Here is a 14,769-nt window from a genome sequence, read left to right on the forward strand (position 1 = left end):
TCCTACCTACGTCTTTGTACTTGTGTTTATCCATCTCTCTTTTCCGACCCTCTTTCTTCCTTCCTGACCCTTCTTTCTCATCCTTTTTTCCTTGTTTCCTTGACAATTTGTTCTCATCCTTTCTCTCCTTCTTTATCTCTTTTTTCTCTTCCCTTTCCTTAATTGTTGTTTAATTCACGTCTTCTGTCTTTTCTTTTCCTTTATCGTTCTTCTTTTCCTGTGTTGTTATCATTCTTTTGACTTCCTTCTCATTTGTCCGACTTCCTCCTGTTCTTCACGTCATCCTTCATTTTCCCGATCTTTTCTTTCTGTCTGTTCCTCTCTCTTTCCTTCTGTTCCCTTTTCCTCTTTGTTTTTCCTTCCCTTCCCTTTCTCCTCCTCCTTTTCTTGTAAATCCTCTCCTCTTCTTCTCTAAATCATATTTTCCTTTCCTTTGTCCTGCTTCATCCTTCCTTTCTTTCCTACCTCCTCCTGTTCTTCCTTTCATCTCTTTCCTACCTCCCTCTTCCTTCCTTGTGTTCATCCTTCTTTCTTTACTTTGTCCTCCTTGTTTTTCCTACCCTCTTTCTTCTGTCCCTTCCCTTTCGTCCTTCCTCACCTAGTCTCTCCTTCTTTATCTCCTTTTTTCTCTTCATTCTCATTTCATTCACACCTCATACATCTGTCTGTCTCTACTCTATCTGGTGTTTCTTGTCAACGTCTTTTCTGATGTTATCCTTCTTTGCCCCGCTTCTTCCTTCCCTTCTTTTCTTTTAACCTCTTTCTCTTCTTGTCTCCTTTTTCCTTTCCTTCATCCTTCATTTGTTACCCTCCCTTTTTTCCTTCCTCAATCCTTACTACTTCTTTTTGCCCTCTTCTTCTCTACATCTTTCTTTACTTCTTTATCTCCTTCTTTCCATTTCTCCCATACCTCCCTCTTTTCTTCCCTTCCTTCTCATTTCACCCTGTCACCCACATCTTCTCTACCCCCTCTTTTCCTTCCCTGTATCTTCCTTCCCTTCTCTCTCATCCTCCCTATCTTCCCGGCCTCCTCCAGATAGTCCCTTCATCCTTCCTTTTTCCTACTGCCTCTCTCGTGCTGTTCCTCCCTCTTTCCATTTCCTACTCTTTCCTCTCTCCTTCTTTCTTTGTCAGCCTTCTATTCTTTTCTAAATACAGCTTTTTTCCTACATGTCTGTCTCTGTTTTATAAGTCAGATGTGTTTTCCTTTCTCACCCTGAGAGTTGTGATTACAGTGACGTTTATGTTGTTGCACGCTGTCGTCTGATTCTCTTAGTTTCAATTAGCTTTATTGTCATGACAGGTAAAGACATCGTGTCATGTATATGATATAATATATATATAATAAATTAATAATCAAACATCTTCTGTGTGTCTCAGTTTTCCAGCAGAGATTCAGTCGGGTCTGTTGGAGGTCGTCTCCCCGTCCGTCCACTTCTACCCCGACTTCTCTCGACTCCGAGAGTCCTTTGGAGACCCGAAGGAGAGAGTCAGGTCTGTTCATGAACATTAGTGTGTGTGTGTGTGTGTGTGTGTGTGTGTGTGGCTTCAGTACAGGAAACTCCTCTTTCACTCTTCAGTCTGTTTTACGAAGTGAGTCATCATCAGTATAATCTTTCTCTCAGCAGCTGTTTGGAAAGTTACAGAACTTTAGTTACTGAGCAGCTTTAATCATTTATTCCTCATTAACTCCAATTTCATCTACTTTTGTTCTCCTGCTGTAAATGATTTTGTGTCTGATCGCAACACGTAGCTCTGTTGAATAATGATCAGCAAAATTCACTTATTACAACAAACAGTTTTAGCTGCCGGCACTTCGTACATCATCATGTGGAGTTTGTTTTTATGCCTCAGCGCTGGTGATAGCCGCGGCCGGAGCCATTATGTTTTCGGGTTGTCATTCCGTCCCATTCCTGTGAACATCATATCTCAAGAATGCTGTGAGGGAATTTCTTAAAATTTGGCACAAACGTCCACTTGGACTCAGCAATGAAGTGGTTAGATTTTGGCAGTCAAAGGTCAAAGACACTATGACCTTGTCTGTCTCACTCTTGTGAATGTGATACCTCAAGAACACCTTGAGGGAATTTCTTAAAATTTGGCACAAAGGTCCACTTGGACTGAACAATGAACTGATTAGTCTTTGGTGCTGAAAGGTCAAAGACACTGTGACCTTGCATCTGTCTCATTCTCGTGAAGGCAGTATCTCAAGAAGGCTTTGACAGAGTTTCTATTAATTTGGCACAAACGTCTACTTGGAATAAACAATGAACTGATTAGATTTTGCGGTCAAAGGTCAGAGACACTGTGACCTCATCTGTCTCATTCTTGTGAACATGATATCTCAAGAACACTTTGAGGGAATTTCTGAAAAATTTGGCACAAAGGTCCACTTGGACTGAACAATGAACTGATTAGTCTTTGGTGCTGAAAGGTCAAAGACACTGTGACCTTGCATCTGTCTCATTCTCGTGAACACTATATCTAAAGAGCGCCTTGACGGAGTTTCTATATATTTGGCACAAACGTCTACTTGAAATAAACAATGAACTGATTAGACTTTGGTGCTAAAAGGTCAAAGACACTATGACCTCATCTGTCTCATTCTTGTGAACATGATATCTCAAGAACACCTTGAGGGAATTTCTTAAAATTTGGCACAAAGGTCCACTTGGACTGAACAATGAACTGATTAGTCTTTGGTGCTGAAAGGTCAAAGACACTGTGACCTCATCTGTCTCATTCTTGTGAACATGATATCTCAAGGACACTTTGAGGGAATTTCTTAAAATTTGGCACAAACATCCACTTGGACTTGGAATCTTGGTTCATGTTGCTCAGTTAGTAGTCCAGCCTCGTCTTGTCCTGACGTTGTTTGAATGTAAACGTCTGAGTGAGTTTAAAAGTTTCTGATTTTATTGAGTCTCTGACTTTTACTTTAATCTGACAAACTGACTTCATATAACGGTAGTTTATCATAATTAAAGGGCACACACACACACACACACACACACACACACACACACACAGTCATTTACTGCATTTACTGGTATACCTGGATGTGTGTGTGATTTATCAGCTCCAGTCATCAGAGAAAGTTGGTGGTAATGGTGTGTGTGTGTGTGTGTGTGTGTGTGTGTGTTAAACTGCTTCCCAGGCATCTGTCAGCCTGTCATGGCTAATTCATGAGGCTCTGAACCACACTGAGTTAGCTAACTAGACACACACACACACACACACACACACACACTCTTAAATTGGCCTTTTCGCCTTCTTGTCTCCTTGACAGAGTCATCCTTAAAGGAAACACACACACACAACGCACACTCGCTTACCCTCTCTTCCTTCAAGGGTCAGTGTGCAGATCGAAATGACATCATTTTAGTTAATAATCTATGCTCCACCCCTTTTGCCCTGTTACCGTGGTAACACAAGAGACAGGAGAGAAAGAGGAGGTGAGTAGAGGAGGTGAGTAGAGGAGGACAGGAGGAAAGAAATGTAGACAAGGAGTAAAGTAACAAGGAGGGATGGAGCACGGTAAAGCCCAGGACACACCAGGATGTAAAATGGAGAAACTTTGCGTCGAAATAAAGTTTTGTTTTGGTAAATTTGACCAAAAGCAGACTGTCTCGATGGTGTCAACCTTTGAGGGGTCGGAGAGTCCAAAACAGAGGAAGCTATTGTGGATTATGATGCGTTTGTTTGCACTGGGAAGTCGAAATTTCAAAGATAAATTTCAACTACTACAAGTACTACAACTACTGCTTTAACTGCTACTTCTATGACGACTACAATTTCTGCTGCTGCTGCTGCCACTGCTACAACTACTCCCGCTAATGCTAGTGGTGGTACTATTACTACAACCATTACCCCTACCATGTGTATTACTACTACTACTTCTAGTACGACTACTGCTGCTACAACTGCTACTACTTTTAACGCAACCATTGTTGCTATTATAACTACTACAACCAGTAGCATAGTAGTGTTAGTAGAGTTACTACTACTCTTACTGCTGGTGGTAGCAGAACAACTTCTTCTTCGACCACTCCTGGTAGGAGTAGTAGTAGAAGAAGTACTACTTCCTGCACTACTACTGCTGTTCAACTTCTGCTGGTAGTAGTAGTAGAACCACTACTTCCACTACGACTACTACTACTACTTCTAGCACTACTACTGCTGCTGCTATTACTACTACAACTAGTAGCGTTGCAGTACTAGTAGAGCTGCTACTACTGGTAATAGTAGAACTACAACATCTTCGACCATTAGTACTACTACTGGTAGTAAAAGAACTACTGCCTCTTCTTCTGCTTCTAGCACTACTACTGCTGCTGTTATTACTACTACAACTAGTAGCATTGCAGTACTAGTAGAACTATGACTACTGCTACTACTGGTATTAGTAGAACTACTACTTCTTGTACTATTACTACTACTGCCTCTTCTACTACTACTACTGCTACTATCTCTGCTACTAACACAACTACTGCTGTTGCTACTATTCATAGTACTTCTGTACATTTTTTTAACAATGGGGCTGTCCCATTTTTCCACACTTTGCTGAGTGCGCTTGGTTACGCACAAACTTTGGTGACGTTTTGCCACTTGGAACGTACATTTGCCTATAGTGTTCAAGCGCGTATTAAGTGGCCAAGTAAGCGGGGATATTTAAACGAAATTGGGACAGACTTGACACCGCCCCTTGCATTGCGCATTGGATGTTATTCTCCGCGAACAAAAACATTATCCGAACATGATCCAGTTTAGAAAAGGGTGTAAAGAAATAATTTTCTTGTAGGGATGAGAAAAGGTGTGGATAATCAGCAGGGATCTGCAGCTGTGATTTATGTTGAGCTGGTGTATTTATGTATATGGATATATGAGTATATTTTCATGTTGGTACATGAACAGTTCATGATATTTCTATAACATGCATTTAAGGAAGTCAGTTAATTTGCTGGCATATATAACACTTCGTTGGATATCTAAAGTAAAGTTAAAGATTATTAATTAGTGAATAAAAGGGGTAGGGTTAAATAAGTTAACTACTGTTTTGTAATATTTGTCATGTTCAAAATAAAGACATCAGTCAAAAGAAATGATGGAGCAAACTACTCACCTGTATCCATCAGCTGCAGTATTTTTAGCCCCGGTAAACAGGTAATCGTTTTCCGTTCTTAACTTAATGAATTGGAGCGTTTGTTCCGTGGTCCCTATTTCAGATAACTTCTGTGGTTAGTAAATAACTCCAGGGCAAAGCTTGATGTGAATTTCCTCACCACAGACACAGTAACAAAGCTTCCTAACATGTACCATCATGACGCTATGATATGAACGGGACTATGACATAGAGTTAGATTTATAAAACATTTTCGGCAGCATCTCAGTCGAGATCCCGATGATGGCAGACTCACTGAACTATAGTGGGCAGACTTCACCAGCTTCTCCTTCTTTAGTTTATTGGCGGAACTCCACCAGTTGGTGATGCATTGTGGGATTTATACTTGGCCAAATACCGCTCAGGTGCGGTCTTACAGTAAGTGTGGGTAAAGTACAAATCAAGCGCACTGCACTTTTGGTCGTCGTAGAAATGGGATACACTTGCGCACAAGTGTCCAAGTGCGTAAGTGTGATCAAGCACATATAATGGGACAGGCCCAATGACTTCTTCAGCTACAGAAACCTTTCAAACATTGAAACGTTCAACTCTTTAAGGACGCTTATGCTTGTATTGTTTTCACTTTGTTTGCTTTTTAAAGTGTGAAGCATTTCTTCTTTTAACCTTTCAGTTCATTTCAGCTTCCACATTTGACACTTTTACAGTTTAGCTTCTAGTACTGTATGTCAGCTCTCGGTTTCTTTAGCTTAAACAGTTCAGCTTCCCTTTCTCCTGGATTTTCATGTTTCCAGCAATTTGTTTTATATTTCTGCATTTTCCGCCATGGTTTTGAATTCATGCATTTTCTGCAGGAAATACATTTCTAGTTGCAAACCAACACTGTCCATTAAGTGGAGGTTAAATCCAATTTTTAAGATTTAAATGTCTTTATTCATACTACTGCAACACAAGTACTACTACCACCCTTCGTAGTACGTGTTCTGTACATTTTTTGATGTCGACTTCTTCTGCAAACTTTCAGCTACACAAACTGTTCAAATGTCAAAACGTTCAGCTCTTTAAGGACGTAATGCTTCATACAGTTTAGCTTCCAGTTTTTCAAGTAATTATGTGTGTCAGCTCTCAGCGTCTTTAGGTTTTGTATTTGTTTTATATTTCTTTTAGGTGTGGTTTTGAATTAATTTCAGCATTCAGCATCCACATGCATTTTCTGACAAGATTTAAATATCTATATATCATAATGATTATATTCATAATAATTCAATTATTCAATAATAAATATTATTCATGTTGCATCAAATATCCAGTTTAAAAAAATCCTCTGTCAGTGTTTTGGATAAAGATTTAGGGTAAGTAATGAAATGGAAAAAAATAAAATAAAATAATAAAACAGCTTTAAACTTCTGCAGGTGTTCAGGCTCTGCCAGATGCTTTCAGTCTATTATAACTTGTGTGTGAATGTAATGAGTTTTTTGAGTAGTGACATTTAAAAAGTTGCATTAATTGGATTAAAAGATCGAGATGATTAGTTTAACCTTAGTTTCATTTCATGAACTTCTCAGAACAGTTTGTCACAAAACAAACCAACACCTCCCCCTGCTACTGCTCCTCCTCCTCCTCCTCCTCTTCCTCCTCCTCCTCCTCTCTGTGTCTGGTTACCGCTGAGTTATTTTCATCCACCTCCTCTGAAGAAACAGAAAACCGGTTTAAAACTTCCCTCTTCCCTCCTGATAATCCTGCAGTGGAGCCGATTCTTCCTGTGGCTTCTGTAGACTATCTCCTCCTGCAGAGAGTCTGGAGGGATGAGAGGAGGTTTCACAGACGTCTGAGCTGGTTGGTGGAACAAAGAATAAGAGTTTCAGGACTCTGAGTTTGAAGGAAGGACCGAACAGGTAGAAACTGTCAGATCTCAGCTGAGGAAGAGGAGGAAGAAGGGAGTAGTGGGTTGATGACAGACACCGAACGAACAGATTTCTCTTCATCATCTTCCAACTTTTGTTGGAACAGGGAGTGTGCTTGTTGTCGTCGTTGTGAAGTCAAACCTTCGGCTCAAATAGAGAGAACTTTTTCTCTCTCTATAATCAGTTTGTGGATTCATTTCCTTTAGCCTTTAAGTTCCTGTGAACATCAACTCATGGGGAAACACTGTCATTTCTTGTTACCAAATAATAACCAAACGTACCAAATGTCATCAACTTATAAACTGGTGTTCACTGATCTGTCTATCTACACATATATTTATAGATGGATGTATTTGCCGTGGTTTGACAGCAACATTAATTGCAATGCTCCCCTCCTCTTGACGCTGCTCACGACTGTTATAATCCACTAATAATGTAACTTTGACAATAAATAAATTTAACTGACTGTCAACTGTGATGGATTATTTATCTGCAGCTGTTTTAAACTTCTACAAATTGATTTTCACAGACATAAACAGAAACCAACGGCTGCCTGGAAGGAAGAGAATCAGTCTCACAACTGATTTTTATACCTTCGGAAATGTCAAGTGTTTATGATTTGTAGTGAGCGTGTTTAAAAATGTATAACTCGTCTCGTCTTTAAACACTTAAAGGAGTCAGTGAGCAGGAGATAGACAGATGTCAGCGGTGATTCGTCCTCTTTAACACTGTTTGTATGCAAACCAGAGGAGGAGAATGCCATTAAAAGTTTTCTCTCAGGACTCGGATGATCTGTCACTGATGCAAAGCTGAGAATGAACTTTGGGGACTTGAACTTGAATTTTAAAGATGATGGACTTAAGTGACAGATAGGAGTGACAGGGTGACGAAATATTACCACCGGTTAATATACTCATGACAACACCGGTGTTACAGATTCCACCGGATATTTTACAAGAAAGATATTAAAAGCAATACTAGAAAATGCATTTCCTGTGGGAAATGCATGTGGATGCTCAATGCTGAACATGCAGAAATATAAAATAATTGCCAGAAACATCTGAAAATCCTTAAAGCGCATAATGTTTTGACAGTAGTAGAAGTAGTAGTTCATCTCATATATAATGACGAAAACTCTGTGTGTGTGTTCCACGTTTTTCTCCTCACTGACTTGGTCAATCCATGTGAAATTTGGCACAGTGGTAGAGGGTCATGGGAGGATGCCAATGAAGCAATATTACATCAATTGGCCAAAGGGGGGCGCTATAGCAACCGATTGAAATGTCAAACTTTGAATGGGCATATCTCATGCCCCGTATGTGGTAGAGACATGAAACTTTGCACAGAGATGCCTCTCCTCATGAGGAACACATTTGCCTCAAGAACCCATAACTTCCGCTTATATAGATTTTCCGCCATTTTGAATTTTTTGAAAAACACTTCAAACGGATCTCTTCCTAGGAAGTTTGAGCGATCTGCATGAAACTGGGTGAACATAATCTAGGGACCAATATCTAAAGTTCCCTCTTGGCAAAAGTTGGAAAACTTACTAAAACTGAGCTTCTATAAGGCAATGAATATTGCGGAGGGCGTGGCTCATCACATAAAGGTGTATAACATCTCAAGGGTTTCACCCATCACCACGCAACTTTGTAGGCATATGACCACACATAATCTGAGGGGACCCCTCCATTATTGACCCCATCAAACAAAATGGGGGCGCTAGAGAGCTCATTTCTTATCTAGGCCTAACCGCCATATGGATTTTTACTAAACTTGGTAGATATGTAGAACAGGACGCCTCAAGGTGACTGGAGAAATTTAACTCTAATTGGCAACTGGGTGGCGCTATAACAACAGAAAAATGCTTCAAAATGGCTAAAATGCGACCGATCGCTGTGGCTCCCCCTGTGGACCAATGTTGGTGTTTTTTCTTTTTTTTTTTCTAATTTTTGGTATGACTAAGTCATGGTATGGTATGCTGTACATAATCACAGAAACTGTCAGTGTGTCATTCTGTCAGTCAGTCATTCTGTCTGTCCCACGTTTTTCTACTCACTGACGTGGTCAATCTATGTGAAACTGCACACAGGCATTGAGGATTGGCATAGGTAGAAGGTGACAAAGCTACCAATGGGCATGGACTAGTACTTTAAAAAGCATAAAAAGTAGAAAAAAATTGAAGTCTAAATGTCCTTAAAGAACTCAATGTTTTGACATTTGAATGGTTTCTGTAGCTGACAATATGCTGAAGTAGTGCTTAATCATAAGATGTACAGGAGAGGTAGTTGTATTAGAAGTAGCATAAGTTGTAGTAATGGTAGTGGCAGTAGTAGGTGTAGTAATACTAAAGAATTTTGCAAGAAATTTTGACAGGTGCCTGCTACATACTGTATGTACTTTATGTATTTGCAATATGTATTTAACACTCATAATCCCAAAAGTATCAACAGTAATATTAGTAGTAAATGATAGATGGAAAATGCTGATATAAAATGTTACGTGCTGTTTAAAATGGAGGTTCTGCTCCTGTCATGTCTACATTTTAGCTTTATTCGCAATTTCCACATACTCCATCTGTGCCGCGCAGCGCACTGCGTAGCAGATACGCTCCCATTCTAGTGAATAGCTTCATTTCCACAGCGCCACGACACTGCTTCATTGGAAATATGCGCCAGGTCTATTTTTCAGCGACTGCACATCCATAGCACGTCAAGCCATGTAGCTCAGATTGCACCAAACCATAAATGTATAGCATCCAGGAAATTTCAAAATACAACACAATGCACAGACTACGGATTGTAATCTCTTAATATTTTAAAAATCACGTCACATCCTGTCGCACAATATGTCAGTCAGTGCGAGGGTCCGAGGAAAGATGGACAAGGAGAAACTCATAGTTGAAGTGGAAAACCATAGTACTTTGTATGACACCACACATCCTTTCTACAAGGATACAAACAGAAAGGAGAAGACGTAGTGTGAAATTGCAGGAGTTTTGGGAGTGAATGGTAAGTTCAACCTTCAAGTTAATTATCATTTCCAGAAACGCATTCAGTAGGCGAGGGTATGCGCCGTCGGTCGGTCCAGATGTTTTTATGTTTGTGGTGTCAAAAATGTGATCATACTCGCAGGTTAGGAGTGAATGAGAAAAAAATTGGCTCTCTCATCGCTTGGAAGCTCACTAATTACGTAAGTGTGAGTGATTCCATGGGAACATTTCTGCGACCAGCACAAATTTTCCTACGTTCTGAGGTATAAATTGTGTATGTAGAGTAAAAATTGTGGGACTGAGAGCAACTTTTTCAGATTTTTTTTTTTGGAATATTTTAAAGCTGCTCGTCACTCTAGCGATGAGGTCAAAATACATGTTTCTCCACTAACATGGCCGAAAATGTGTCGTTAGAAATACCTGCTTTTGTTGTTTGTTGGTCTCGAGCTGTTGTCTGCAGCTTGACAGCTGTCCCGTCTACGTGTCCCTCTGTCTCCCATCCTTCCCTCCTCACATGTACACATGTAGTCAGAGCTATGTCACATGTATGACACATAAATCAAACGTTGCTGTAGTTTGCAGAAACATGCAATGCCATCATTTTTCCTCCAGGGATTAGGCTGATGCCCGAACACTGTGTGACACCTGTAACTGCGACTACCATGGCAAACCTTGTGACTGCATTAGAAGTCATTTCTAAAAGGACTTAGTTGAGACTCACTGTGGTCACACTTCAGCTGTTTTTGTTTGCTCTGTTTATTTTCATTTTAAAACACTGGTTCTTGTTGTTTGTCAGTTTCGGGTGGAGAAGCAGCTGACTCTCTCCGCCGCGTTAAACGGCCCCGCCGATCGCCGTAGGAGAGAATGTGAGAGACAAGGCTGCTTCTGTGTTAACTTTACTGGTTCCCTATAAAAAGCTCTTTTCCCCTGGATTGTTTTTAGACCTCAGCGGGATTATAAAAAGGCCATTGACTCCCTGTAGTAAAAAACACTTTAAACTGTGGGTAAATTGCTGTGTGAGAAGATGAGTGGAGGCTGGTAGAGAAGGGGAGGGGGTTATTTATTTATGGCACAATAAAGCAAAAGAGATGGGGGAGTGGAGGAGGGGGGTTTCTCATCTGCAGGGCTGAAGGAGTCAGACATCCTGTGTTTATCACATGGTCCATAAACCAACACAAAGAGCTTTTTCTGATATTTCTTTGTATGTTTGAAGGGTCAAAAACATTTTTGGGGGGAGAAGGGTCATTTCATAAAAGTTCTTTCAAAACATTCAGAGACACTGCTGCTCACTGCGTCTTTAAATTCATGTTTTAAATGACTTGAAGTAATATGTTTCTAGTCTAAATTCAAAGACGGATGAAAGAAAGAAATAAAGCTGCAAAGGTCATGAATAAATCTACTTTTAATAAGGATCCCCTCTAGCGCTAAGTGACCATGAGGGCAATCAGAGAGCGCAGACTTTCACCCAGGCCAAATGCCCTATCTCGCAGTGAAAAATATTTTGTCTTTTCAGCCATGATTTGAATCCACCCCAAAATTTAACAGGTTCTTCTTCAGCATATTAAGCCAGTACGGTACAGTTCAGTTCAGTACGCTTTTTTTCCATTTCCACTGTGAAAAGTTGTGGATGGTACCAACAGAAGCGTTCCTTAGCGTCCCCATGTTTGGTCCCCCCTCTGTTGGGGTACCTAGCACACAGATCTGGTACTAAAAGGTGGAGCTGTGAACACTGCAGTCTGATTGGCCAGTAGAGGACGGTCACTCTGCTCAGGGCTGAGTTGTGTCTGGTTTTGAGGCTCATGTAACCACTGTTCATGACGTGAAGTTATTGTGTCAGTGTGCAGCCTCGTTCTGTGGACGATAAACCAGATGCAGACTTCCATCTGTGTCACCGCTGATGAGGAAATACAGCGAGTGCTGGACGGAGCAGTGAGTGACAACAACCCCGCCCACATTAAGAGGACTGTTTGCGATGGAAACACTAGGGTCTAGGTACCATGTCTGAAGGGTTACCGTTGGTTCCAAAGGTACTATACTGAAAGTGTTTGGTGGAAACGGGGCTTTTTACACCCTTCCGCCAAGCTTCATGAAAATCTGGCCAGTAGTTTTCCATAATCTTGCTGACAAACTGAACCAAAAAACATAACCTCCACGGCAGAGCTGGAAATCCCTGAACAATAAACTGATTTTCATCAGTCAGAGTATGTTTTTTATTGTTATGTAAGAATCATTTAAAAAAAAAATACCAGTTTATGTCAAAGAATTCAGTCCTGCTATATCGTCTAATCTTCATTCTTCACTAGATGACACAATGTTTAGGAAAGTTAAAAAATGACCATAGTATCTGCTCTGTGATTCAGATCCCTCCGATATGTGTCGACTTTTATGAAAGTCAGGCCGGTAGTTTTTTTGTAATCCTGCTGACAAACTGAAAAGAAAACATAACCTCCATGTCCTTCCAGTAAAGTTATTTTTCAGATATTTTAACATCACAATTATTAAACTGGAAAGTAAACAACAATTTTATTAGGTACACATTTCATTTTTTCAATTGACCATTCTCTAAGTCCCGCCCCTGGACGCAGACTGGCCGATCAAAGCGTGGCATCGAGCTGGCCCAGACCAGGGTCCGACAACAACACAGCTGTGCTCCATTGACTCTAATGCAATCATTTCAGATTTCCTTCATTTTCAGACGACCTGGAGTAGTGTAGTCAGGGTCCAAAACTAACTTTTTCACTTACCAGCCAGGCTGGCTGATAAGTGAAATTTTTTACCACCCAGGCAGATATTTTACCAGCCAACCAAATAAAAATTGCTTTTAAGTGTTGTAATTTGCTATCAGTATTATTTAGCATGTCATTTGGGTCTTGTATGCGATTCTCAATCAATATTTTAATAGTGTGCACAAATATTAGCAATAATGTATGCTAAAATATGAATAACTGTTTCAATATTTAAGTGTAATATTTGGGTTAATAAATTCTGTAGTATTCTTACTACAGTGCAAAAAGAATCTTTCATTAAGGAATTTTACATGAATCACTGACATCAGTCCCCTTTGGACAGTTGAGACATAAGATTTAAGCTCGACCAGACTGCAACAGCAGGGCCTGCCCTATATAAACATGAATGTCTGACCAGTGGTGGACAAAGTATTCAATGACATGACTTGAGTGAAAGTAAAGATACTCTTGGTCAAATATTACTCCAATACAAGTGAAAGTTGTTCAGTCATTTTTTTTTACTTAAGTGAAACTGCACCAACTGATTAACATACAAGTAAAGAACAGTCCCTAAAGTGCAGTGAGGTTTGTGGATGGTTACCTGCCACAAAGACACAACAAGAAATGTGACACAACACATACCTGTGTGCTCGGCTGTTCAGGTACGTTTGGGCAGCGATCGCAGCGCACCGAAATTCTCGCGCAAGCCCGTTCACATCAGACGCGCATTTCTCCACGCCGGTTGACAAGCGGTTCTGCTCCCTGCTGTTGTCTTCGTCACATTTGGGGCTGTTTTTCCATCATGGGTAACTGCCCGGCTTAACACATTCGCTCGCGGCTTGCGCAGAAAATAGACCAGACGCCGAAACAATCACTGCAGGGCAGCTCCGCGGCCGGTGTGGATGACACAATCGGTTAACATGGGCGCCAAAAGGAAACTGGCTTCGCTTCTCGCCGCTTCGAGGCTATTCACAGCGCTTCCACGGGCGGTGTGGCCCTGGCGTTACGTGACCAAAGATCGTCTCTGCCTGAAATACATATTACTCTGCCAGGAAACCAGTCGCTACCAGCACTGTTCTACAGTAACAAAAAATGCATTTTTCGTTGGTAAAAAAATAACTCGTCAGAGTGGCGAGCGGTCTTAAAAATTTACCAGCCAGAGACAAAATCTAGACAAAACACTGGGGAGTGTTAGTTTTGGACCCTGAGTGTAGTGTAGTGTAGTGTAGTGTAGTGTAGTGGAGGAGTGTATTAATGGCACTCGTTACCTGGAGAGGTTGGAAAAACATATACGTTTCTTCTCTGTTCCAAAACCAAAATCAGACCCTGGAAAGTGTAGGGTTAGCTAGCTAGCTACTGAAGATACAACCTACTGAATGTATACACATGCTGCTTTTGCTTTGTAATGATTATAACAGTGACACAAAGACCGACCCTGCTGTACAGGAACCAGTGAAGGGAAGCAGGGAAACTTTGCTCATTTTCAACCAGCTGTGTGTCATCGCAGTGTGCGCATATGAGCGTTGTTTATCTTCCCCCCGGAGATCTCTGCCTGTCTGGCAGCGGCACTGGGGCAAAGCCAAACACTGTTCATCTGCACACACTGTGATGCCACACAGCTGGTTCAATATCAGCAAAGTTTCCCGTTATATTCATTGTCTTGTGTGGCGATCAGCAGTGATGTGGTGGTTCACTTTTACACTGTGATCTGTAGCCTATAGTTCGGCTTTAGCTTCTAACTATCTTTGTCTTTTTAACCTGTTGCTGCTGAGTCAGTTTGACATCCTGGATATATCCTTCAAACACAGACTGTAGACCCCTCTGTCTGCTTCTCTCTGACATCACTCTTTAATTTTTCCAAAAATATAATAATATTTCTTCGGGGAGGGCAGAAGCAGAGCTCATGGCCGAAAACAGAAGTCAGAGTGGTTTACATATGAAGCAGGAGAGTCGGGGACGGGCAGGGTCGATATCAAGGAAGCAGTTCGGAAACAAATGCTGGAAAGTCTTGTATAAATGACAAGAACA

The 14,769-nt window shown here is 40.9% G+C and overlaps 1 protein-coding gene across 1 annotated transcript in view; it reads left to right on the forward strand.

Annotated features, from left to right (window-relative positions):
- The window catches only part of mgat4b (alpha-1,3-mannosyl-glycoprotein 4-beta-N-acetylglucosaminyltransferase B), a 184,960-nt gene that overhangs the window by 95,201 nt on the left and 74,990 nt on the right, over window positions 1–14,769 (forward strand). Inside the window, exon 6 of the mRNA XM_033632849.2 lies at window positions 1,381–1,494. Within this exon, the coding sequence (XP_033488740.1) occupies window positions 1,381–1,494 (114 nt within the window). The remainder of the gene's footprint in view (window positions 1–1,380; window positions 1,495–14,769) is intronic.

This window comes from Epinephelus lanceolatus, chromosome 7 (genome assembly GCF_041903045.1).
Source record: "Epinephelus lanceolatus isolate andai-2023 chromosome 7, ASM4190304v1, whole genome shotgun sequence".
Taxonomy (NCBI): Eukaryota; Metazoa; Chordata; class Actinopteri; order Perciformes; family Serranidae; genus Epinephelus; species Epinephelus lanceolatus.